Source organism: Agelaius tricolor, unplaced genomic scaffold (genome assembly GCF_023055355.1).
Source record: "Agelaius tricolor isolate 1412-34295 unplaced genomic scaffold, bAgeTri1.0.p SCAF_10, whole genome shotgun sequence".
In the NCBI taxonomy this organism is placed as follows: Eukaryota; Metazoa; Chordata; class Aves; order Passeriformes; family Icteridae; genus Agelaius; species Agelaius tricolor.
The window spans coordinates 22855424-22881887 of NW_027269270.1; the positions used below are offsets into that span (position 1 = coordinate 22855424).

General features: G+C 39.7%; 1 protein-coding gene across 1 annotated transcript in view; it reads right to left on the reverse strand.

Moving 5' to 3' along the window:
* CNTNAP5 (contactin associated protein family member 5) overlaps positions 1-26464 on the reverse strand; it is a 410986-nt gene that overhangs the window by 67372 nt on the left and 317150 nt on the right. The window contains exon 14 of the mRNA XM_071435220.1: positions 18107-18307. Within this exon, the coding sequence (XP_071291321.1) occupies positions 18107-18307 (201 nt within the window). The remainder of the gene's footprint in view (positions 1-18106; positions 18308-26464) is intronic.

A 26464-nucleotide genomic window follows, 5' to 3' on the forward strand; every position in this document is an offset into this window, starting at 1 on the left:
ACTCTTGAATTATCCATCATGACAGTTCAAACCCTTGGGACTGGGCATGGATGAAGAGTAATGACCTCAACTGTAGAACTTTGCACCTCCTCCTGTTCTCCACCTGGTGCAACCATGGTGTCCCCAGCTCTGCACAGCTCCCAGGCTCAGGTGCTCTCACCTGCCTACCAGCCCGAGCCTTTCACCAAGAGAGCCCAAAAAAACCCCAGGGCAACAGCCTGGCCTAACAGTGGTCTGACAGTCTGTGTATAACTCAGAGCAGGTAGCTTGTTTATGAACACAAGCCAGCTGGAATAAAGTTGAGTTGAATTAATCAAAGATTAATTCAATTCTTGCTAGAAATCATGGACAGTTGGCTGGATTACGCCCACAATGAGATGCAACTAGATGAACTAGAAAAAGAAAGTAGATAAAATGGGGACATTTGGGACATTTGGAGACTGGATGAGTTACAGAAAAACATGCTGTGGAAAGCAATCTTTGCTTGGTCCTTTGGGAGAAACTACATGCACTAATAACAGTTCTTCCCCACTCCTTTATTTTGAAAAGTGTCTGAGTAAAAATGGAATTACCTTACTCGACAGAACTGTTTCCTGTATATGCAGTTTTAACGACCCGCATTAATAATGAGAAAAGGATCCTTATTATTACTTTTTTTACCCCTGCTCACATTGCACCAATACAGTCACTAGTGGTTCAAATGGACTGCCTTCAGATTTGACAACCCTTCACAAAAGACAGATTAATTTTGTTCTGATTGCACTTGCAATGGCAGCTTCTAGGAATAATAAAATCTAGATTCAGGTATAGAGAATCTTTATTAGCACTATTGATTCATGAAGCAACGAGAACACACCTTGTCCTTCAGCTCTCAGGTTAATACAGCACAGCTGACAGTTAGAGAATAACATCTATTTACATGGGGTGAGTCTGACCAGAAAGTCATTAAGACAATGTCATTTCCACAGTGTGCCTTTTTGAATTTCATGGCTCAGATTTATCTTAAAGAAATCAGAAAATATCATCAGTAAATATGCTGAATATCTGAACTGGAGTAAAAATAGAAAAACAGTCTTAATAGAACATAAATTAGAAGAGATAATAACATATTGCTAATCACTTTAAAGCTGGAATCCCTAATTAAATAAATTAGAGGATTTTCTTAAAACTGATAGTAGTACTCTCAGATATTATTAGGATGACATTTCTGTTTTGAAAAGACACCTTTGGAAAATGATATTACATCTCAAGTTCTTTATCTCAAAATTCCCTGGGAAGAGCATGCAATATATCCATTGTCTTCTACAAGACAATGCATTGTAAACAACTACAAAATGACACCAACACCCAAAAGAGAGTTCAGAGAATAATATAGGCACATTTCTGAGCCTTACACCAATTATGAGCCAGCAAGGCAGCTTGGACAGTGTAGAAACCGCACTCTGAGCCTCTCCTCCTACCCTTTTGTCACATCCCTAGTGAACAGAAATCTCACAGGGCCAGTTGAACTGGACTGCATATTTTTTGTTCTCAAAGCATGTTAGTTGTCAAAAGACAACTCTGAGTTGTACTTCTTATGATCAGAAAGTCCTGCAGAGCAGTGCAGAAAGTCTGGTTTTAAACTTTATAAAAAAAAAACCACCAACAAAAAACCAACCAACAAACCAAAAAAAGTGAACAAAAAGCCTTCCAGTAACTTGTTGAACTGTGTTCCAATATCTCTGAGAGGCATTACTGCAACTCATTAAACTTCTTTATAGTCTGATGTGTTACAACCTATTACAGAGCAATTGTAAATAAATAACTGCTGATTTGACACTGCTTTCAACTGCAGAGCAATTGTGCTTTCCTCAATGTTACAATTAATGTCAGCAGTTAATGCCTTAAGTGGTGGAATCGGAAACTCAGCTACGATAAACACATGCAGTCAGATTTCAACTTAAGGATATACCCAAACTGCAGCATGGCCTCAGCTCAGCTGTCCCTGTCTCAGGCTGCAATTACAGTTCTGTTGGTCAGAGCAGCAGGGGTACCATTTGTCATCCTAAGGAAGGCTGGAGTGCTGTGAAATTGGGCACTTTGGAAAAATGCAGCTGTAGCAGAACATATGTATAGGCAAGACCATGAAATGAACTGGCTCCAAGCCAGCACGTAAAGGCAAAAACAAGAGACTGTAAATGAAAAAAAATCATAGAACACTGTACTCAGAAGATGCTTCTATTGATATATCCTGACCAGCCTTAAAGGTCAGGATGACAACAATCTGTCTTCTCTGTGGGACTGCTTTATCAATTTGCAGCTCTTTCTTCTTCACCCTGTTAGCAACAGGTTCACATCTTTCAAATAGATCTTCTATTTTTGCTGCTTAATTGGTCTCAGGTTCCTGAGTATCTCTCTGTACAGCTATAACAAACATGGGTGTGTATTTACATTCCTGCACAGACTGTAGTGGATAGAATATGAACTGTTCAGCTCTGCTCTGCAGCTCTACTGTCACTAACAGAGATTATTATGCGGCTGAAGACAGTTTTCTGCTCCTCGAGCTGAAGGAAGAACTGAGCTGCACTTTAGCACTGCAGTGAATACTGGAATGGGCAGAGGCTGCAGAAGAATGACAACCATGCAGCCTCAAGAAGCCCTAGTCCTTCCTCTCTTTCCCAAAGCTGAACAGGCCTACATGTCTTCTGCATTTAATGGTGAGAGGAAGAACCAGCATGGGAGCCAGTTTACCTACAAGCATCACGAAGTGAGAATCAAGAACTTTACATATGAAATGACTCTCTACCATAGGCCTTTCATCACAGCTGATGAGACAAAGCCTTCTGTGGGCTGCATCAATGCTGTGAATCAAAAGTCCATAAGACCATCACATCCATCACCAGCTTTCCTTCAGCAGTAAGGATCCTTAGTTGAGTGAATTTCCTCTAGCCAAGTACAACTTACTACAAATCCTGTCAACTACTGGCTTGAAAAGATGCAAGCATCTCTGTCAGGTAGTGGGGCTTGCGTGGAAACACCACAACTGAGACAGGTAAGTTTTTCTCTCAGACTGGTGTAGTATTTTGACCAGGTATTAATACTATGCAAGTAACAGGGATCAATCAGTTCCATTAAGTGTCTACATCATTTGCCTGCTTTCTTTTCAAATATGGAGCCCCAGGGGGACAGGCATCAGGGGAAATGAAGTCATGAACAAATCAGATCCAAGCCTCATATTTAAAATATAAATCTTCTTTTAAAAATATATGAGAGCTCCTTCCCTCCAACCTCTTCTCTCTACAGATATGCTTCATGCATATGTACACCTCCAAAATGGAAGTTTTTCTATGCAGATTTATGTTAGGAAATTAATAAATACAAGTTACCTGTTTATGGCTGTAACGGACTTTAATGATTTTCGCCCATCTGAAGAGCAGAACAAATGCAAAGGCAAATATTACCCTGATGCACACTTCATTACAAACAGACTGCAGAAACAATCAGCAATAAGCCATCTCCTGCAAAGAAAAGGGACAACTTCCCTCCCCTAATCTCAGTGCTATTTTTCCTCCCTCTGTCAAAGAGCATTTAGCAATGTTGATGTTGTGCCATATATTTTCTTCCACCCACAGGCAACTGGCCAAGGTAAGGTGCATTTGCCCAGAGGTTTAGGTAAGAGGTATCTGGATGATGCTGTGAATTCAGAGATACAGAAAACTGATGAGTTTAAAGGAAGCTACCCCTAGCACAGGAAGAAATGCATTTGTCTGAATTTAGATTTCTTTTCTCTTCCACATTGTGAGTAAAAATTTTAACCGTAAAGCTTTGCTTTTAAATGGAATGCATGACGACCAAACAGCTGTCCTACTTAACACTACCATGTAAACATCTGTTCACATTCCTGCATGCAAACAAGAACATCAGCTTGCAAGTCTCTTAGACTCAGATTAGTCTTTATCAAGTCCTCACAGAAAACACAGCGATAGAGGCCAATGACTGTGTGAAGTGAGAGGAAAGGAAATTCTTGAGCTTTTTTAGAGATTTGATCCTTGAAGAAAAGATGGATGATGGAGAATACAAAAAACCAAACTACAAGCAAAAAAAAAAACCCAACATTTTTCAGTTGTTTGGCTTAATGGAAGTTTCCACTCCTATCTCTTCATGGTGGTTTCCTACTTCATCATATATTTTAACAGCTTGTTTTATAATTGGACTCTGTGTCAAATTTTTATCCCTCTTTGTTCAAAACATCCATTGAAAGTTCCAGGGTCCCAGACCTGCTCCTGCTGAGCTAAATGGGATTCTTGACATTGAGGTGAATGGAAACAGGACTGGGAAGGCTGTACGCCTCATTAGATACACGATTCCACAGCACCCTCTAAAATTCTGCTGAACACTCCCTTTCAAGCAAATAAAGCTGGTAAACTCAGAGGCCATGAAATGTCACTATTACATTTCAGCACTTAAATACATACCTGATGAATTAGCCATCTTCTTGCCAGGCATCTTAGAAAACTGCAGCCCCTGAGGGATTTCCCCTGGCCGTTACCACTTATTGCAAAGTCAAAGAGAGAAAGCTAAGGTTATTGTTTAGCCTGTGGAATCAAAATATGCTGAGAGGGCATGTTAATCCCCAGACTTAGAGGTATATTGCATTTCTAATTCACACCTAAGGTCACCATATGTCAAGTGAGTATGCATTCTGCTACCATGGCTACTGCCATCATTTTAGCTCTAATGCTAAATAGTTCTAGATTGGAACAATACTGACTTGGGAACAGCCTAATTTAGTGCTCACAGCAGAAGACTGGTCTTCTCATTAATGATGAAAAATAAAATGTTCTGGTTCTACCCCTGCATTTGTCAGACTCTCCAAAATCACACAAGTGATTTAACCACTCTGAACCTTTGTTTCCATATCAGAAAGTCAAAGAACTTAAAGGCCTGAACAACAAGAGTAAACAAAGCTAGTACAGCACAACTGCACCTTCTCCATTGAGAAAGGTTAATAAATTAATCAGTCTTTGATCAAATTTCATTCAGCATTTAAAAATACAGTATGAGGTTTGAAATCTGTTACTTGTATCCTGACAGCATCGCACCATGGTAGAGATGCTTCCCTTTGCATAATGCATCAATGTGAATTTGACCACACAATTGTCATTCCTTGTCATTTAAGTAGTCTTACAGTTAAGTAGCCATAATTGTCCTTTGGGTGTTATCTTAAATACATTAAAAAAGAAATTGAATGCTTTCACCACATTATAGCTGGGACACTTTTTCAAAGCTAATTTCTATGTCTGTGAATTATTCATAATACACTTCAAACAGGCTCTTCCGGATAAGGTAATTGACCTTGTCTGCATGAAGCACCTACTACCTTGCCTTGGGATAATTTAATCTACGATGTGGTCCATTATTCAAAGGTAATGTCTTTTCATTAGGTTAGGCAATATATTATCACTCAACTAGTCACCTAATTCTGCATTTAGAGTATTCAAGTTTTCACTTTTTTTGTCATAGGTTACACTCATCATAGCAATATCTCACATTTAAGCAGCATGGTGTAACAGTAAGACAGCATTCTCTTGATAAATGGAAGCAGGACTTTGAGGACTCTAATTTCAAGATTTACTTGTGCATTTTAAACCTCAGCTGGCTTTGTGTTTTCCATGGGTGAAAGCAGCAAAGGGTGTCTATTCAGTAAGAACTAGTGTAAGGTCAAAACACAAGTACAAGTAATGCACCAGGTGACAGAAATTATGTAAGTTCACATGCTGTTCAGTAGAAACACTTATGTGTTGATGAAACATATTATAAATCACATGTATGACACATATATAACACTTGCACAGTTTTATTTTGCTGTGTAGAGAAATATTTTGCTGTGTAGAGAAACCCCTGGTTGGCCTGCCATGTGAAGAAGCAATTAGCAATTGTGCCTGTAGCTCAGGCTGGCTCTGAACCATTGCAACCTTCTCTGTAGCAGACCATTATTAGGACCCAATTCCCTGCTACATATTCCCTTGAAAGATGCTCAGTGAAGACCAAAGTAACTGATTATTTTTTGCATATGTATGGAGTGAAATCTCTGAGAGAGAAAGCTAAACACTTGAGCACCCAACTCTCTCTCTTGTGCTCCAACTACTCTGAACCACTTTAGCAGAATAAAGCAGCTCTGAATCTGTTTTAGTCAAGTCACTAACACCATCCTCCTGCATGAGTAAACTCTTGAGTGGCACAGTGATCTGAAGGAGCTCCTGCATCAATCCCACTCCTGGCTCCAGCAAATGGCCAGAGATGGTATTCTAATTTATATTGCACCACTCCAGTAACCAGGCTTAAAGATGCCTCTCCACCCCTCTCTACTTCAGTATTGCAGGGTAAACCTCTGTAAGAACAGAGTGCTAGCTTTTTCAAACTATCAGTGCTGAACTTTTTAGGTGCTGATTGTAAATACTGCATTAACAAGCTATGGATGAACTTGTTAGCTGCTCTAAATATCTCATTTTTTAAAATGTTTCTTTGTTTTTTAGTTTGTTTTATACTAAAGTGGAATTTAATGAAAGATGTAAAAATTAAGGAGTTAATCCACCATCTTACCTGCCTAAATCAGTACAAATATACTGAATCCAATGGATCTGGTCCTGCATATCTTTGAGCTTTGTAATTTTTCAGTTGAATCATTCGTTACTGTAGCTTCTCTCAAGCTGCGCATTAATAGAATGTTATGATTCTGTTAGCTATTCAAAGCTTTTTAATCATGTTATATAAACACAGTTCAGTTTCTGAATTGTTTATCCTGATTAGATATTGTTTGAGTGTTCACTTAAAATTACAAAGCACTGCTTTAGAGCAGAAATAAAGGCAAGGGCATCAAAGATTTCAAGGTGTTAGAGTGAACATTCACTCTGAAGGTCATTGGCTGAATTCCCATTTGCATGAACATTCAGGAACAATCTGTTCATGCCTTGGAAAATTTCTGCAAAGACAAAAATCTCAGTACCACTGTCCAGAACAATATAAAAAAAAAGAATCATGAAAATTATCAAAGTGAAACTGAAATTCCAGTAGAACAGGAGTGAAATAGGTGATATTTATAATTTTCCATCAGCTAAAACAAAACAGCCAAGGGAAGTGTTGTTCCAAGCAAAATTACCTGCAACTGGCCCGACTGCTAGATCATATTTCACATCGGTCGAGTGCCTTCCATTGTGTAACCACAGTTGTGCACACTGATGGCTCCTGTCGCTATAATATGGTTATGTTTACCCATTAGTTTCTGCTTTTGTGCCACAACCCAGCAACTGTGATATTACAATTGTTCTAATGGTCTGTTTCACTTTGTTCATTTACCTATTAATTTTGGCAATGGCATATTTCATGGAACATAAATTTCATCCTCTGAAAACATGACAACCTGTAGTGCAATATGGTCAGACAGATTCTGGAGCTTTGTATGGGCGTAAAATGAACTGTCCAGGGTGGCATTTTGGAAAGGACATACCTCCCTCTGGAGGCATTGCTTGTATGTAAGGTGATTACTTCAGCACTAACAGGATGCAATTATTCACTCAGTAAAATTCTGCCTCTATTAAGTAGGTACTTCTAATGTTCTACAGATTGACTAGTGGCCCTAGAATGTCTCACAGAGGTAGTAAACAAAATGCAACACAATCTCTTTTCATGAATCCAGACCATAAGTGTGCACTGGGAAGGAAGTGACCTAGAAAGCTTCCACTGCTTTTAACGTGGAGGCTCTGGGAAACGACCCCAAAGCAGGGCCTAAAAAAATGCTCATTGCAGGAGAACCTTTCCCAGTTCAATGGCAGATATTAGAGCTGCAAAACAAATGGATCAAATTGACTTTGCATTGCCAGAGAAAAAGGCAAAGGGACCTGAGATAGAGCCTACTTAAGAAGATAACCTGTCCTAGAATCCCATCCTCTGCTATTACCTTGACATTCAGTCATACAGATTTCTCTCTGAGAAACAGCCCCTAAACTTCTGCCACACCCCAAAGTGTTAGTCTTTGATCAAATTTCATGTGGTTTCATGTAGGTAAAATCTGAGACTTTGAAATCACAGTGACAAATGGGAAGCAAACAAGTGCTAACGTACAGAAAGCCTTTACGTCAAAGGAGAAAAGAGTAACCAACACTACTTTGTCTTGTACCAGGCCTGACAATATCCATGTGGCCTAAAAAATTAATTACAGCCAAATTCCACTCTTCTTTTTTCCTCCTAAAAGGAGGAAAGGAGATTTACACACATACTTTCCCAAAAAGAGAGAACTCTATCTGTATGAATACATAACTTTATGGACTCTAGTAACCATTTGAAACATCAGATGAAGGAAAAGTCAGTATTTAAAACAAACATATAATGAAATTGATGTTACTCTTTTTTCAAAACCATTTTTCAGATCCCTGGTCATTTATTAAAACAGCCCATCATAGGCTTGAAGTCATCAGTAAAACAAACCTGTCAGACCTGAACCAGGTACAGTAACACAGAACTGAGAAAAAGAACAGCCAGGAACTGTTATCTTTTCCTTCCCACCAACAAATGTTACTATGATCATTTTGATCCCATTGAATGAGACAGCCTGAACAAAACTGATTGCAGTCTATACTGGGAGCACTTTTCATGTGCTATTTGTGTTAATATACTGAAATCATTACATGTTGTAAATTACACTTGTCACTTTAAACTTTTTGGGGAAATGGAAGATTTGGATGTGGAACTAAGCATCCTGGATAAACAAAAGGCACAGAAGGACAGGGACTGAATCTAGCACAACAGTAATGGTCCAAAGATCTCTGAAAGAACAGTGGGAAGTGATGAAGTTCAATTGAGTTTAGGAAGAATGTTTGGTTTGAGCTTTTGTTCCTATCCTGGAAGGAGAGAGACATTTCTGTACCTGGCATGGTGAGAAAATAATTACATCTGCATCTCATTTTAGCCCAAATTAAGATTTCCTTTTAGCACTAGGACCCATGGAATGGGTCTCTATTGATTCTAGCAGGCTTTAGATATTAATCACTACCTGGTTTTCTAGAGAAATGAGACATATTGAAACATTCTTCATGGGTTTTTGTGCACACCTGTGTCTATTCCTCAAATAACTCAGCAACCCACTGGCAAATTTCAAGAACATTTGACTGAGAAATATGTTCCTACAGGTTCCATGTACTGCCTAAGCAGAAAACAGACATTACTGCTAGGAAAGATCCTCCTAGTACTTAGCCTAAGTGAAGTTTGCAATGCATTTTCATTCCTCTGTGCATATTAAAAAAAAAAAAAATCATACAGAATCTCAACACTAAACCACAAAACCAAAGGGGAAATAGCAACATTTTTTACTTCACCAGTCACAGTGCAAAATCACAGCTTTCTCCCCTTATCTAGCTGAATACAACAAAAATCCCATTATACCCCACCTGAATATACCATTACCTTCTTTGCAGTTTGGTAGGTCCATATAAATTCATGGGATCACATCTTCCTGCTAAATCACCATAACTATGGTGACACAAAAGCAAATGTGTCTCTAAGGGATGACATGCTCATTCTTCCACTAGTAGCACAAGGGCAAGGCACAAAAGCTCACACTTGGAGTGAAGGACATCAAAGGTGTTCAGCTAAAAGGAAACACTTGTATGGTTCTTTTTGTGGCTACAAGAACTTGGCCATTGGTTTTAGAGGGGTACATTTAAATCCATCTAATGGCCCATTCCAGTTTCAGGCAAAATTGGAGTCAGTTGCAGCCTGATGCCTCAATTTTCTTCTCTGCTAAACAAGAAAGCTACCTTTAGAGGAGAACTGCATAGATTAATTGGTCAACCTTTCTAAATGCTAACATTGAAAAAAAAAAACCAAACAAAACAAAAACAAAACCAAAAAATTTTTCTTCTGGGGCTTCTGAGTTCTGCTCTTGAGAGCAAAGGAAGAAGGCTCTTGATGTTGTTTTGAGTCCTAGACAGATCAAGTGGAAATACACGCCTTGGCTAAACCAGTCTGAGACTTTCTCTTGTCAAAAGGACTTGGAAAAGATTCAGGCTCAAAAAGCCTTTTCATTTTTTTTTTTCTCAATCTTTTGGGCCAAGCAGATAACAAAAAAGCTTCTCTAAAGAAGGTTTTAAAGGGGTTATTTTCTTTCAGGTCACCACATCTTTCTAACTACTTGTCAAGTCTCTTGCAGATCTGCTCTTCTCCAGATCAGTCCAGGTTGGGAGGATGCAAACTATTCTAAATTGCTTTTAGGTGCTTCTTGTGAGTGGAAGAAGTACATAGCTTTTTTTCCCAGTGTCTGGAAACATTTTCTCAAAGTATGCTTTCTTATCCTCTACATTTTGGGGAGTTCTTTTTATAAATGGAAGTAAGAGACACTCAGAAGAGCTACTTTTATGCCCCTTTTAACACCAGATAACTCATGTAAGAGTATTTAGTTCAGTGTTTTGCTTAGGGAAGATTTTTGCTCCCTTTTTGTTTGAACACCAAGTAATGTCAAAATGCCACCTTCACCTGATTCTTGTAGATTCTTTTCTCCTGTCTCTGTGTTCACACTTTCAAACATGAAAATAAATTTTCCACTGGTTACCTTCCAACTGCAATGGGGGTAAAATTCCTGGACTTCAGATTTACAAGCAGTGAATCTGAGCAGTAACCTAATTTTTCAGAGCAAAACCCTTTCTTTTTTTACCATAGAGTTGCATTTTCTTTCCTCCTAGTTACTTATATGATTAAGTTACACTATTGATCTTTTGGTGTATAGCCTCCTAATACCTCTGTTTTCCTGGACAGGTCAAATGAATTCCAACAAAATCTAAGCATGGGGTTCCATCCCATCTGATTTTCTGCAAGTGCCTTATTAGGCACCTACTTTCTTCCCCAGGTCTAAAGCAGGAGTCAAATGAACCAAGAACAAGATAAAACTAAGAAATTACAGCCACAAATGCTTTTTAAGCCTCAAAAATAATGTAAATACCAATGAAAATTACTATTGCCATTTGCTATTGCCACTCATGAGGCATCTTGGTGGAAGAGGTTAGATGAGAACTCTTCCACTGCTGTAATTTACATCTTCTGCTCTGCAAAATCAGAAAACATTACTCTCTGCACTGGTCCCAATTTGACAGACAAATTAGTTTAATGTCAGTAAGACAATCTGAGTCTAATGGAGCCCAAGATGTTTAAAGTAGGACAGCTGAAAGAAGCAGACAAATGGAAGTGTGATGAGAACACGCTCCCTGCTGTGGCTCTAATGAGGGAGAAGGCACACTTTTCTGCTCAGGCAGCAGTCCTGCTTTCTTCCTTGAATGGAGGACAGGTTGCTGTCATAGCTAGTGACCCACTAATATAAAAAACCACAGATTAGCTGTTTGTTTATAATCACCATTATTTATTTATTGTTGACAATATGCTGAGTCCTGCAAATTAAAAAAAAAAAAAAAAAGAGACTATTACTGCTCATGATTAAGGGAATGTTGGCTGAAATAGCTTGAAAGAATTTTGTCCTTCTTCCCTTCTCCAAACTGCGTGTATGAATAGTTTATACAAGTGGGTCTCTCAAGCCAGAGGTATCATTAAGATGTATTTGGTTCTGGCACACGTGTGCCTCACAAAACTATCCATTTCCAAACTTTTATTTGGACTGCAGAATTCCCTGAACTCAATGTTTCAGCATTGCTGAGCTATAACCACTTACACAATCCCACAGGTTTCACAGGTTGAACAAAAGGTATCATTGACTTTATTCCAAACCAGAAGTTCTTTGGGATCAAAAGTCCCAAACCAACAGATTGTAGAGGTCAAGTAAACATCTTTCAGCATTAGCTCACACCATCAACTTCTTCATAGAACCACCAATAATCGTGTATGCAATTAATTCCAGAATTCAGGCTCAAAATCTGTTGTCTAGATTTACATTTCATTTAAATGTCCTATGTACCTTCATTAATATCCCTGGTCAAGCTTCCTGTATACTGGAAAAGATAATTTCCCCTCAGTAAAAGACAGTAGATCTATTTGGAGTGCAAATATGTTTTCTATGTAAACTTTAAAAGGTCTCAATTGAAATGAAATTTGATAAAATAAAATAAAAGTATAATTCCAAAATTGCTCCTCAGACTTACAAAAATAAATTCATTCAAGGAAGGGAAAAAACCTGAAACAAACACACAACAAAAAAGCAACAGAAATATCCAGTGACAGCAGCAATATGAAGGATGTATTTGATAGAAGCAAACAGGAGTGTAACCACAGAAGCTCTCTCCTCACTACTCCATCAGTCCTCGCTTGAAGAAGTGTTTTTTTAAATTCAACTGACACGTTGTGTCTAAAGCAAATGCAGATAATGGTGCTCCAGTGTTCACTGGAGCCATCCCAGGAGACTCCTGCCCTGCTGGAATTATGTCAGGCAGCACCAGAAGCCTGCCCTCTCCTGCAGTGGGTTTCCAGGAGGGAGCATGCTTTCCTTCCACTGTGTTAGAAGCCATCCAGTGTATGGTTGAGCAAGGATTTATTCCCGTGTTTTTCCCATCATTTAGCCTCTTGGCTGCATTTCAATCTCAGAGAAACACAACAAGAGTGGATGAGAAGTAATAGCAGCAAGTAGCTGCCATTCCTTGCTTGGCAGCTATAGCACACTGAACCTCCCTGCCAGCCAGGGAGGATGGTGGAGGGAAAGGGGAGTAAAGGGTCAGAAACTGGGATAATGATATTTCCACTACTCACAGGTGTGTGCAGGTTCCATGCCAAGTTACCTCTGCAATGCCACAATTTTTGTATTCTGCTTAGACCCCCTGCATTTTAATCAGCTGCACACAAAAACCAACATAGCATCTTTAAAAATGGCCTCTAAATCTCTCCCTACAATTAAGGGGGTTGCATTGCATTACTATGGTGAACTCTGTTCCAAAGTCTCCAAATACAGCACAAGTTGTCTAAAATTGTGCTTGTGAGAAGCTGTCACTGCCACTTTGAGGGGAGAGACAAGGTATGGTGATGGAAACACAGATGGAAAGTCAATCATTCTCAAAAAAGGGATCCTATTTACCCAAGAATAATTGCAGCACATGACGCACACCTGCCACCTATCCACCACTCCTTCAACATAAGCCACTTTTTGAGGGCAGACTGCCCTGTTCTATGTTATTTTGTGCAATGAAAAGTAGTCTCCTGGTAATGCAATAACAATTTAAAGTTATTTTGTACAAGAACAAATAGTCCCCTGGTAGTGCATTAACAATTGAAAGCACTGGAATGATAAACTGGAAATTACATTTTAAAAGGCATAAAACACTAGTGAGCAAAACCCCATTGGTAAATGATTGCTTGTTATAGGTCATTTTATATCACCTCCTGATACATCTATGTAAAATACTCCAACAGAACCTAGGCTTCAGACTCTTTTCTTCAAAAAGATTTACTCTGAAGTGGTGAAATCTTGGTGCAAACCATATCTCAAAAAACTGTGGGCACTTCAGGTGAAAAATACTAGAGTTAGTGAAAGTCCTAGATAAGTAACTAAAAGCACTATAAAAGCTCTGGATGAGCACAAAACTGTGTTCCACTGCATCCTGCAATACAAGAACTCAGTGCACTGAGAAAAACAGTAGGTAAAAACACATTAAAAAAATGGAGTTCTGTAAAACAGCAAGTGGGGAACTCCTGGAACTTGCTTTCCTAGAAGGCCACAGGGCAGGCAGCCTAATGAAGTTCAAAAAGAGCTGAGACAAGTTTATGAACAACAGATCCATAGTGGATACTAAAAGGGATTGGCAATAGCATAAATGCTTATGCCCTTATCTGAGCAGCTGTGGGTGATGGGGACATATTGAGGGATGTGCTAAAGACATCAACTTGTGTGCTCACCTTAAGCTGCATCTTTCCAGCAGCCACTGCTGAAGGCAGGGCCCTGCAGGACATTTCCAAGCACCATTTGCTCTCACATCACTGGCCTCACCTGGAGCTAAGGAGGGAGCCTGCACTGACAAAGCTCTAGCAACATACAGGGCATAGATAAAGATAAGTCAACCTGTCTCAGCTACAGATCTAAGTCTAAACTAAGAAATTATGATGTGTTCCCTGCTGTGAGGTAGAACTACATATTTCCCTCCAATAGAGAGTTACAAAATGCAAATGCAGTGATTCACCAGGGAGGGCAACCAGCTGCCTGGCATAAGGGGTCAGACTGTGGGACACACCTGGTGCAGCTTGGCACTGAAATATGGGACTGGCTGGGAACCAAAGAGGAGGAGAGGAGGTGGAAACCTGGGTGCAAGTCATATAGTAGTGAGACTTGACAGAGCATAAGTTCAGGGAAGAGCTGTGTAGTTTAGGAAGGATGTCGTTTAGGATCAATGCTTGAAATCAAAGCTTAAGGTGACATAGTATAGGAATTCTACTGGAAAGAGAAAAATAAGGAAGCAGTCAGGAAAACCCCACCACTTACAGACATTTCTATTTCTTTGATTTTTTTTTTGGACTGATCTTTTCTCAGTCCCTGCCTACACAAATGTGCTATGAACTTGACAGACTGTCAGCCAAGTATTGTAAAGCAAGCTATGCTGCCACTGATAGAGCCATCCCTGTGCTAAGTCCTTGATAAGGTGGATGTGAGGAAGCTTCCCAAGTGACAAGCATTTGAGTCCACCCACTGCTTCTAGAAAACTGAGCAAATTCAGTCAAGAGCTGGGGGACTGTGCAGTTAATGTTTTCATACCTTCAAACATCTTGTGTGTTAACAGCTTAATTAAACATGCATCTGCACACGTGGCTATCCTTGTACACATGCTCTTTCCTTAGGTATTGCCTGAGATGCTCCATGATGAAAAGAAATCAAAGCCCTGGGGGGGCTACATTTCTTTTCATATTCTCAGAATACAAGAAAACACATTTAGAGGCAGCTCAAGCTTCCTGCCCACCCCACTACTCTTCTGCTATCCTGACTTGGCCTCTACTTGTAAGGGTAAGTCTGCAATCTTTTTCTAAGAGTGTGGATTACTTTCCTAATAAATGCCCACTATCAGATTTGCTCTGGTTATGTTAGTTAGGCATGGGAAAGTCACAGGAGTCTTGTGATTTCTGGTCATACAAGTTTCCTTTGCCACCTTCTTAAGAAAGCCAGCTATGCCTTGAGGAACAGACATCTATTGCAACATTCACAAACCTCCTCAAAATCTGTCTGATGGCAGAGATGTACAAAACTACAGTTTAGGGCAATTTAATTTTTGCTTTCAAAGACACGCTTGCAGCTAAGCTGTAGTATGACAGGGAGAACCAATAAGGCTGTTCCAGACAGCAGGAGGTGGAGATGAGTAAACTCCTCTGCCAACTGCCAGATTGCATGTCTGACACATTGCAGATGTAAATCCAAGAAACTCGAGGGGGATACCACGCTCAGTCACACCCGCTGAGGATGAGCCTGTGTCTTCAGGGCAGGAGGGATCAGCAAAAGAAGAAACAGAAATTCCTTGATATAAACTGGAGCAATTTTAAGCAAGCCAGGGGCCTCCCAGGGCTTCTCTCTGAGGCAGCCCAGAATGCCTTGTCTGTCCCATTTGCCCCACGTGAAAGCTGTGAAAGCCAAAATTGCTATGTAACAACATACATCATTGCACTGTGATGCAAAAGGGAAGGGAAATGTTATTATTGCTTCTCTGTGAAACATGATAGTATTTAGATCCTGAAGACAAGGATTTGGTGTGTTAGTGCTACCAGCTGTCATATCCTAATCTTGTGTTCCATGCCCTTGTGGGAAGAGAGAAAAAAAAACAAAAAACAAAGCCCAGAATGAGCGGTAGAGGCAGTCAGATCTGAAGTGTTGCACACTAACAGCAATTACACAGTAAGATACCCTGACAACACAGAGGGAACACAGTGCTTCAGGTTAGTTCAAACAAAGAAACAAAACCCAAGAGTTTTGATCCTTGTTCTGTTGCTCTGGCCCCAAATCTGGCAAACACAACATAGGTGAGAACCTTCTGCAACAAGTCCAGCAAAATACCCTGAGGTCACTCACACTTATAGCTCATCCTCAAGTTTAGGAGTGGAAATTCCTTAAGTTTTAGAACTCTTCAAGACACCTATAGTGTTCAGCACTACTTGGTCTCTAGTAATAGAACAGCATTTCACTACAAAATTAATATCAATTAACAGAGCTTGGGGAAAACAATGCTTTTCTACAAAAATACTTAATACTCAGTTAAGAACAAATTACCCTTATCTTGTTATTTCAAGAACTGAAATGTTATTTTTGAGCATGTTTCACATCTTGCCAAATTTAAAGCCTTAAACTATGGAGAAAGCTCAGGATGAAAAAAGGAAAATTTGAAAGTGCAATTAAAAAGCATACTAAAAGAAGAAAAATGAGGGAAAAATGATGGCATCTACCACATGCACAGCACTAGATTGCCATTTATTTTTTTTTTTTATTTTTCAGCTGGAGCTGCAGAAAAGACTAAATGAGTTGTGCAATTCTTGTGTGGTCAGCTGTCAGGACCACAGTGGCACTTCACCAGCTGAGAGAGCACAAGCCAGACTGCTGGACACCATCCCCACATCCTCTCCCTTGAGGAATCAGCCACAGCTTTGCTCCTGGCCAAGCAGAGGATGAGCTGCCTGTCAGGAGCCCTCTTAGCCTGTCTGCCTGTTGTCAGCTTTAGCCCTGAAGACGCACACTTTACACACTGTCAATTTACACAAGATTACCTTTAGGTTTTTTTTCAGCAAAAGTTTGTGTTCTCAGGAAGTGCCCCCAGCTTTAGAGAGGTCCCACATACAGGAGGCATCTCAAAACCCACACATAGTGTACATTCCTGCATACACATGACCAAGTGCCTCACAGAAATGTGCAAAAAATAAACACATGCAGACCTGCTCTAATATTGTGGCATTCATCCTTGAAACAACATTCAGAAAATAGCCTCTGAGGTTTTATCTTTTAGCCATATCAAGTGTGTTGTGGGATACAGAAGCCAGCAACACTGAAAGTACTTGTAAGACATCAAATCCACTTCTTTATGAGCAGTTATGCCCACAATTTGTTTTTCCTTTGTGCTCTACCCTGGATGCTGATATTAACATTTCATTCTTTTAAAAAAGATTAGCAATACAAGTAATTCTTGGCTGGTAAATCTGATGATAACAAAATACATAATTCACAGCTTTTAAAAATAAACTGACTGTAAGGCATCTGATTACTGGATCCATAAAAACTCAGTGTTCGAGTAACTTTGTTGGAACCAGGAGGGTTCTGACACATCTCATTAGGCAATATGTTTTTAAGACAATAGGAACTCCTACTGCAAACTCCCCTTCAGGCTTTCCATGGTCTTTCCTCTAAACTACAAACAAATTTAAGAGCTGCTAATAATCAAATAATCACCAGGACAACACAGTCATTACAAGTAACAGAGGAGACTTTGAAGTCATTCAGAAGTCTGCCCTTATTGTCATTCATCTCTCCAGATAAGCAAACATAAAATCCTAACATCAAGACAGAGCTGACTGGAAGCCAGACATCCTGAGTAGCCACTGGAAATTTGGTGCTGCAGAGAAACACAAACTGATGCTTCCTTTTTTCTGTTACATTAAGACAAGTGAAAAATATATTCCTTCTATTGCAAAGGGGAAAGTTAGTTTTTGCCCCAGGAACTGTATTACCAAGCACTTTGAACATTATATTCAGGGCTGTGGTCTCAGAAGAGGTTTCACCCCTTCCTTGCATAACATTATGAGTCTGGAGCAATCTGGATGCTTTTTATCTTTAATATACAGGTTAAAACTGTAAATGAAAAAACACATCCATTTGCCATCAGCTAAATATACTTTTTGTGATTTCTAGGTAGCACTTCCCATTGTAGTTTTCAGAGTCTGGGCATGCATGAACTTGTAGAGTGAAAAATCCTCTGTGGAGCTCAGACCCTCTTGCACCAGAGCACAGGCACTGCACAGTAGAATCCAAAACACTAAAAGGTTTTTCACTCTATTCCATATTGCTACTATTATTTGGGGGTTATTATTGGTTTGGGTTTTTTTCCTCCTTAGCTGCAGCGTGGCCTCTACCTGCTGTACAACCAATAGGAGTAAAGAAGGAAAGGTTTGGGCTGGCGGCACTTACTGGGGGTGTTGAGGAGCCGTGACTTCCTGCAGTGGTAGGTGACCTCCTGCTCACAGTTCTCAGCACTGCTGATCACAGCCTCCAGCTGCTCTGCACTGCTGCTGTAGTTGAGGGACATGGTGTAGGGCTTCTCTGGACCAGCTCCCTGCACTCTGGTCAGCCCCGTGATGTTGTGCTGCACTTCAGTCCAGATCTTATCTTCTGTTAAATGAAAAACGATTGAATGGGAGGTTAACAGCAAAACACTTCCAACAAGCAGGGAACAAAAAAAAAAAAACTGAAATGTAATATTTTACTGCAGTGGACAGATCATCAGCAGGACCCTGGGCTCCAAAATGGGCACTTTGTGATGAACACCAACAGATCTGTCTTCATGAAAGGTCAGTGTGGCCCACAATGTTTCTCCCTGAACCAGCTGAAGCAAACACTACACTGCCTGCTGAGCAAGACAGAAACTACAAGCTTCCTGGGAAGCATAGGAGATCTTCAGCTTCTTCTAATACCAGATATCTGTATAAAATTAGATATCTTTCAACTGGCTTTGTCCCTGAGAGAAAACACATAGTAATATGGTTCATAGGGGTAACATTCACCTTTTTCCTGAGAGCACAGGCCATGCTGTTGTAACAACAAATGGAAGCACAGAACTGCAGCTGATGAGCTTGCACAAACTCACCATGAGCAGAAAGCACAATCTCTTGCCAGAAAGTTAAACTGAGAGTATGTTCTTACCACCCAGCTGGAAGTCAGATCACTCATTTCACTCAGTTCTCAGATTTTTCTGCATATACGTTGAGTGATGCCCTACTTGGATGATGCTACAGAATGCCATATGACTTGGCATCTGTAGTTAACTCTAAATATTGATGCTTTTCCATGCTGGGGAGCCCATCCTCTTTTCCTTCATTGCATTTACTGGCAGACCAAGGGATTGTGTAGGTGACAGAAAGAAGAATCTAGGTTTAAGCACAACCTGCACCCTACAAACCAGCTCACAATCAGCATTGGGGTTGGCATAATGAGAGCACCACACTCAGAAGCAATTAGCTTCCAGGAAGGCTTTTTCCCAGTTGGTTCTGGTATAGCAATGGGCAAGGCAGAAAGGCCAATCTGCTGAGCTGATACAGAGTTAAAGACGAACTCTTCAACAAGGATTCACAGGACTAAGCCCTGCACATGCCCAACACTATTAGTAAAAGTCACAACCAGCAAATTTCCTCTTTATCAAAGACCCTGCTTGCCTAGGGAGGATACAAAATACTGACAGGGCAAAAATTTAAGGCAGCAATTTTCAATCATTTGATGAGAAGGAGATTTCAATCTCACCTGCAGAAACATGCAGACAGTTATAGAGGAAGAAGTGAGATCTAGGCAATAGATTTCTATTTTGTTATTTACGCTTCATCAGGGAAACCCTAGATAACAATGAATCATATGTTTCTAAGCTGATCTTAAAAACTGTGCATTTAAGGATTCAGATAGTTTTACCACATTACCTGGCCTGAGTTCTTGCAGAGCCTGATCTTTCCAATACACTGGCATGATGAGCCCAGCAGCTCTGTGGACACTACAATGCACTGCAGTCAAAATATTTTTCATTGAGCTACATATATGCCCCAGATTACTTCAACAGGATGCTAATAGGTGTATAAAAATTCTAATAGGTGTATAAATGGACTATCTGTGCAAAGACACAGATGATTTGATGGACTGTCATTATGGAGGCATTCAAATGACAGGCAAGTTACAACAACCATCTGGAGACTATCTAAAGAGGTCTGTTCCAAGACCTGGCTGCAAGTGACAGAGAAATTAACTTGCATTAACTGTAAGGATATTTTACACAGAGCAAACCACACATTCACTCCCAACCCTCTCATCATTTCTGTGATGTAGACAGAAAGTTTGCTCATAGGTCTGCAATTCTGTGGAGAGCTGCTTTTTAGGGAGCTGCTTGTGGACCTCTGGAGTTGGAGCTCAAAGAAACATTGCTGCAATGTGTGATACAAAAGTCAGATTAAAATGATAAGAAATACTACAAATTTATTGCTTGTAATACTTGTCCCAGTGGTTGTAATCACAGTGAACACTGCAGCCCAATACCCTGCACAGTCCTGCACATATATTGCTTTGAACACAATATACTTCAATGACTTTGTAACAGACATCTTGTACATCTTAAAATAGCGATCCTTATCAGCCAGTCCCTCTGTTTTCTTTTGCTTTCTCAAGGCAATATTGACAAGAACAGAGTGGATTTTTCAGAAGCAGTCGAGGGTGAGTTAACTTTCCTATCACAAAAGCTGACACAACTTCTGCCTTAACTGAAATATCTACTAAAAAGACAAACACCGAGTTGCTGATAATGTGAGACATAAAACCAGGAGATGATGAAATATACTGGCTGCTGAAATTCCAGGTGGGCTGTAAAAAGCACCTCCCCACTGAGAGTTCTGAACATAATTTTAAGAAAATGCAATAAAATCAATGCTCACAATAGTGGCTACAGTGCTGCTCAGGAAGTAGTGCAGCCTAATGCTCTTGTTGTACAGTGGTTGACACTGCTGTACTTTCCAGGCTGTGCATCAAGAAAGGTGCCATGTGCGTACCTGAAAAGTCAGAAGCATCAAGAGCTAGCAATTTAGAACCAAAGAAGGAATACTAGGAAAAGCTGATTAAAAATAGCATAGCACAAAACTGTCTTCCCAAAAAAAAGTGTTGGAAATATAATTAATTGACATGTTTGAAATGAGGTTGGACAAGGTATCAGCAAATATACTGTAAGCAGCCAGCACTCATTAACAGGAGTGCTGGACAGGAAATGTGACAGGTCTTCCTCTTATCGTCCTCTATGATTTTTCATTAATTTTCTGCAGTCTTGTTATCATTATAGCTGCACACAGCTGTCCCGAGATCTGAACTTTGACATCCTAGACCTGCTTTTCTCCACAGGATCATTTAGAAATAAGTTGACCTATTTTCCATCCTCTAGTTTACAAAGGGAAAGGAAAAACAAATCAAGTTTCTTTCTGTATTCAAAGTAAATGTGATTTAGCAAGTACATCATAATGGAGTTTAAAAAGTTACACAGAAGTGAAGAATGTTGAAGTTACATTTCAGAGATTTCTTAATCTGCACATGCCTAGTCTTTTAGGCTTAATACTTCTACAGATCAGATCTATGCTTTAGTGGTCACTTCAAAGTTTCCCTCTGTGCTTCACCTTTGAAGTAAAGGTGCTCATCAGTTCAGCTTCTCAAAAAAAAAGAATTTGTTTTTCTTGTTGATCTAGTGACACGAGAGCCACCAGCAAGCAAACCTGAGATCACAAGGGCAGCTCAACACCACACAGATAGAGCTGGTGGCAACAAGGTGAGAGGTGGAAAAGGAAGAGAAATCTTCCACCATCTCAGTCACACTTCTTCCCACTTCCCAGGGAAAGAGTAAGTATTCTTCCATTTTAGAAAGCAGCACGTGAGGTGTAGAGGGGCAAGGAAATGCATACGAAGTCAAACACAACCTGCTACAAGAATTTCATTCACATCACAGTAAAAAAAACTCAAAAAACAAACTTCCTTCTTTCAAAAGGACACTCTTTTGTTTAAATGCAGCGAGTGAGACTAAAAATTATTTAAAGTTTAGGTTGCTTTGGACAGAGCAGAAGAGCCAACAGTGCTCCCTCCTGCATCTGCACTGGTTGAGAGAGAAGTTACTAAGAGCTAGAGGGCAGTAAATCCTTGAACCATTCCAAGACAATATCAAGACCATTGCATCTGCTTCCATAGATCAGAAAACCACTCAGAAATAATCTCAACATTTCTTCTGAAGACCATCCCCATTCAGATCAGCCCTTGGGGTTTATTCAAATCCCAGTTTCTCCACCTCAAACTTGGCAACAACTAGGAGAAAATCACACTATTTTCTCAAATTCACTTGCACAAGTTTAGCTAGGGCTGCTCCCAAAATATCACTGCCTGCCTCAGTGTGAGGTCAAGGCATCCTACCCTCCCTACTTGACTGGCAGGTCCTCTGAAGCCTCCTGACAATGATCTGTGGTCTGGCACTTCAGGCAGGTTCAGGGCCTGTGTGAGACACGTAGCTGCCACCTGAACGTGCCCACAGATCCCTCCAGCAAACAGGGCACAGCTGTCTGCACCTGAGCTCCAGCCTTGGCATTTGCCTTTAGAGGCACACCTCTACACCAGTAATGCCCACAGCTTTTGAAAATGGGGCTTCAGATATTTATTCCTGTTTCATAATGCAAGGATTTTTATTTAATCTTTGCTCTGTTTTGTTTACATTATTTTTTCACGCAACGACGCTGTAATCACAGGTGCAAAGCAAGCTGAGTGCCACTACCTCCTTCTAGTCATTTCCATACCTGGAAACCATTAAACTACACAGATAAAGCTCTCTTCTCATGGATTTAAACTAAGTTATCATTACGTTTTTACATCTGTCCATACTACATTTTTTTCCTGTTTACTTCGTTTAATGAGCACTCCTTGCACTTACAAATCTGTAATGGGAATTAAAAAGCTGTTGTCCAGGCATAGGTTACTGTTAATTTTTATCTTCTATTACTCCATTCTACTCTTTTATTGCATTCTCAGCTTGGTAAAATTTCAAGCTAAATACAAGCTGGAAGTCATTCAAAACCAAGTAGGAGACTGCAGCCACATCTTCTATTGTATAATGTGGAATAGTTTAATGCAGCCCTGAAAAGCAGATTTCCTAAATGCTTGTTAAATTATTTCCATAATTCAAAGGTGACAATGCTTTAATTTCAGGGTAATGCTACAGCTTTATGACTTCACAGTTTTATTTAATGGTCCAATTCACTAGGATATTATGCTGTCTGCATTTGGCCCTAGGAGATGTTTTTACAGCATGGGACTGCAATGCATTAAGCACATTTTAGACTCTCTGTTTAGCCTAGCCCATAGTTCTATCATCTTGCTGGAAACCTCCAAGTTGCTTTTGACGGCACACAAATTAAATTGTGGGAAATTAGAGCAGCTGGAAAACTGGCTTTCAATGAATTCTGTATTGTCTAATTCTCATTTTTATTCTTCAACTTGAAATATCCCTGTAGAGCATATTCCACCCATACAAATGGCATCATTCCTCTGTGATTTAGGAGGTTTTTCACAAAACAAGATTATTCAGACTGATTAAATTGCCAACAAGCAAAACATACGGTAAATGCTACATGAGAGAAAAAAATAACTCTCAGAGCTCATACAATGCATTTGTTTCGTGGTGCTCCACAATGAATGCCAAATTTTATCCTGAATGCTGTACCTATAACTAAAAGTACACAAAAAAGAAAAGACTTTCCTTCTTAAACACTGTACTGTTCTAAGCTGCAGTGGCAGGTCAACCCAGCTACTCTAATATAAATTCCCCTCAAAGGATATTAAAAGAGCAATTTCTTATCACAGGCAGTTTAATTCACTGACTCCAAAGAAATGTTTCCTGAGTCTTCTCTGAAAGCATCCCATTACTATTTTTGTACCTATTTTTTTTTTCTGCTGGCTGACCTAGCAATATATGCTTCTGCAGCTTCTTTTCTGCTCATCAGCTTCCTCCTGAGTTCTGATTCAGCCACATCCACCCAGGGCACTGCAATGCATTCAAAGCAATTCTCAGCAGAATGACCGTGCCAGATGTCTCTGATGGATGACAACAAGACACCTCTTTTGGGACATCTTGCACCCTCCTCCCCCCAGGTTCTGGAAGAATATTTAATGAAAATTCAAAAGAGAAACATATCAATTGTCAGAACTACAATGTGCCAAAAGACCCTTAGTGTTTGAGGGATGCCTTTAATCTAAACAGTAGTAAATAATTTGTAAGGAATTTCTATTTTTTGTTTTCTCTTGTGAAAAAGTCAGTCATAACTACAGACAGTAAGCTACAGGGTAAAGGGAGTTTGGCCATTTAAATTGTTGTTGCAAAATTCTGTAGCTGCAGGTATTAAAAGCAGAATTAAGGGCATGCCCTCCTCCTATCTGTTCTTGCTTCAGCCTGCCCAGGGGCAGCCCTCCTCTTCACATGAGAATTTCCCAAGCCCACAAGAAATGCAAAAAGGGCTGAGTACATGGTCCCTCCTGCACCCGTGTAATTGCTATACAAAGCAAAACGGAAATGCTTTCTTATGGAAAATAGATTAAGGAATTCTATAACCAGATGAGCTGAGATTCACAAAGGGAAAGATGGATTCCATGGACAATAATACAACTGATTGTTTTAGGAACATCAATGGGGATATGTACTATATGGAAGAATAAAAATCTTAATCATTGTTAGCTGAATAAAAAAAAAGGACGCAATTTGTAAAAAACTGCAAGTATAATTTCGATTATCTACTTCACATCTTATTAGAATCCCTTACTTTTTCTGAGATTTAAACAGAGAAAATAAAACTTTCTTTTTCCCACACCAGAGAAATTAGCATTATTTTCACTTTGAGATGAGACTCCAAAACAGAAATGATCTGCAACAAGTAGAGATGCATTTTTGTTAATTAATGAATTTTTCGCTGGGGCAGTTTCAAAAACAGATCTTGGACCAGCAGCAAGACCTGAGATAAGGTTGCATCTTTCCCCAAACTGCAATCCTGTGAGGAAAAAAAGGGAAGAAAAGAAAGAAAAACTATTTGAGGACAGGTAAATATCTGGCAAAGATAAACTGAACCACTGATCTAGTCATGGCAATTTCTAAGCATTATTGATTTGATAGCCCAGGGTCTGAATACTGTAAAACAGCATCAGTAGAGAAGTACAGGATGAATCAAGTGTACTGCAAGTAAATCTTTCAGATTTCAACGGTAAAATTTACTCAGAAGGAGATGAGAAAAGTTCATTCCACTTTTCAACCAGGACAGCAAAACCAGCACATGGAAGTAGGTTGCATGTCTATGGGCTTTGTCCTGGAGAACATGGTTATTAGCATTTAAGTAGTACTCCAGACAGACCAATAGATTTCTAAGCAGCATAAAAAAAATAAGCCTCACAATGACAGAAAGACTGACAGACCTGAGGTTCAGAGGGTCTATCAGTCATCTTTTCTGTTGACTGTTATCAATCTTCAATTAAGATTAATTCAAGTGGGCTGATTATCAAACAACCAGCCTACGAGGAAAATCTTTCCCAGCCCTGGTGGCTGTTCATTATCCCAAAGTATGGCACAACATAATCTTTCTGCACTTCATGTCAAAAAGGTGTGGCCATAGACCCCCATGGATGACTGGAGACCCAGGAAGTGTGAGCATAGCTAGCTTACATTCCCATGTGGATGGCCCTGGAAACATGCCAGATGTGTTCCCAAAGCACTCAATGCAACCACCCCAATTTAATGATCTCTGCATGGACCCATTCACATCCTCATGGTGCCCTTCATGGCACCCAACTGCATCCAATCATGGCTTGGGCACATACATTTGGTTCATTTCCCCACACACAGATGCACGTTTGGTGTGGATTCCTCAGTGTTTCCTACAACTGACGAATTTCCCTGTGAAGTGATTTTGTGTACAACAGGTATATAAGGTGAAAACAACATTATATTAATAAGGTGGTGTATTTTCCTTTTAGATCTCGTTTTGAGGGTTTTGTCTTCCACTGTCATTGAACCTTCTTCCTTCTTCTCCTATTGTAAGAAAATGAAAATGAGCATTGCTTCTGTCAGTGAGCCCCATCCACTTTGAGTATTCCCATTCTAAACAGTCCTGGATTATTTTCTGTTAACCTCTCTTTGTACAGGTATCTTTCTAAGTCTTTGATTAGGCATGTTAGTGTTCCTGACAACCTCCTATTTCAACAACATATTCTACCTCTGGTAGAAATAAACAGTCCCCAAGGTAAGATCCTTTTAAAGTGCTTCATAGGCTCTTCTCACTTCTTGGCCAATAAGTATGCTATACTTATAGTATACCATACTATTAAATAGTAGCACGTCGTCAACAGTTTTTTGTCACCTTGCTTTTTCAGCCACTTCTTCAGACAGTGGATAAGTACATTTACCCACTCTAGTATCAGCTATTCATCAGATATTCTGTGACACTATTCCTTGCCATGCTGAAAACTGACTTTATATTTTTTAATACTTTTTTCCTTTTTTTTTTCTCCCTGCAACATTTCCTTTCCCTTATCTCTCTCCCTCTTTGTATAACTGTCAAATTCCCTCTCAACACACACAATCACAATTTTCTGCTTTATACAGAATTTCTATTCAGCAGTGGGCTCTAAGTTTGACAGGCTTTAGAGAAACCACTGCAAACATAAACACAGTAAACTAACTTGTAATGTTGATATTTCCATATCCACACCAGACACTGGATACCTATGACCAGACAC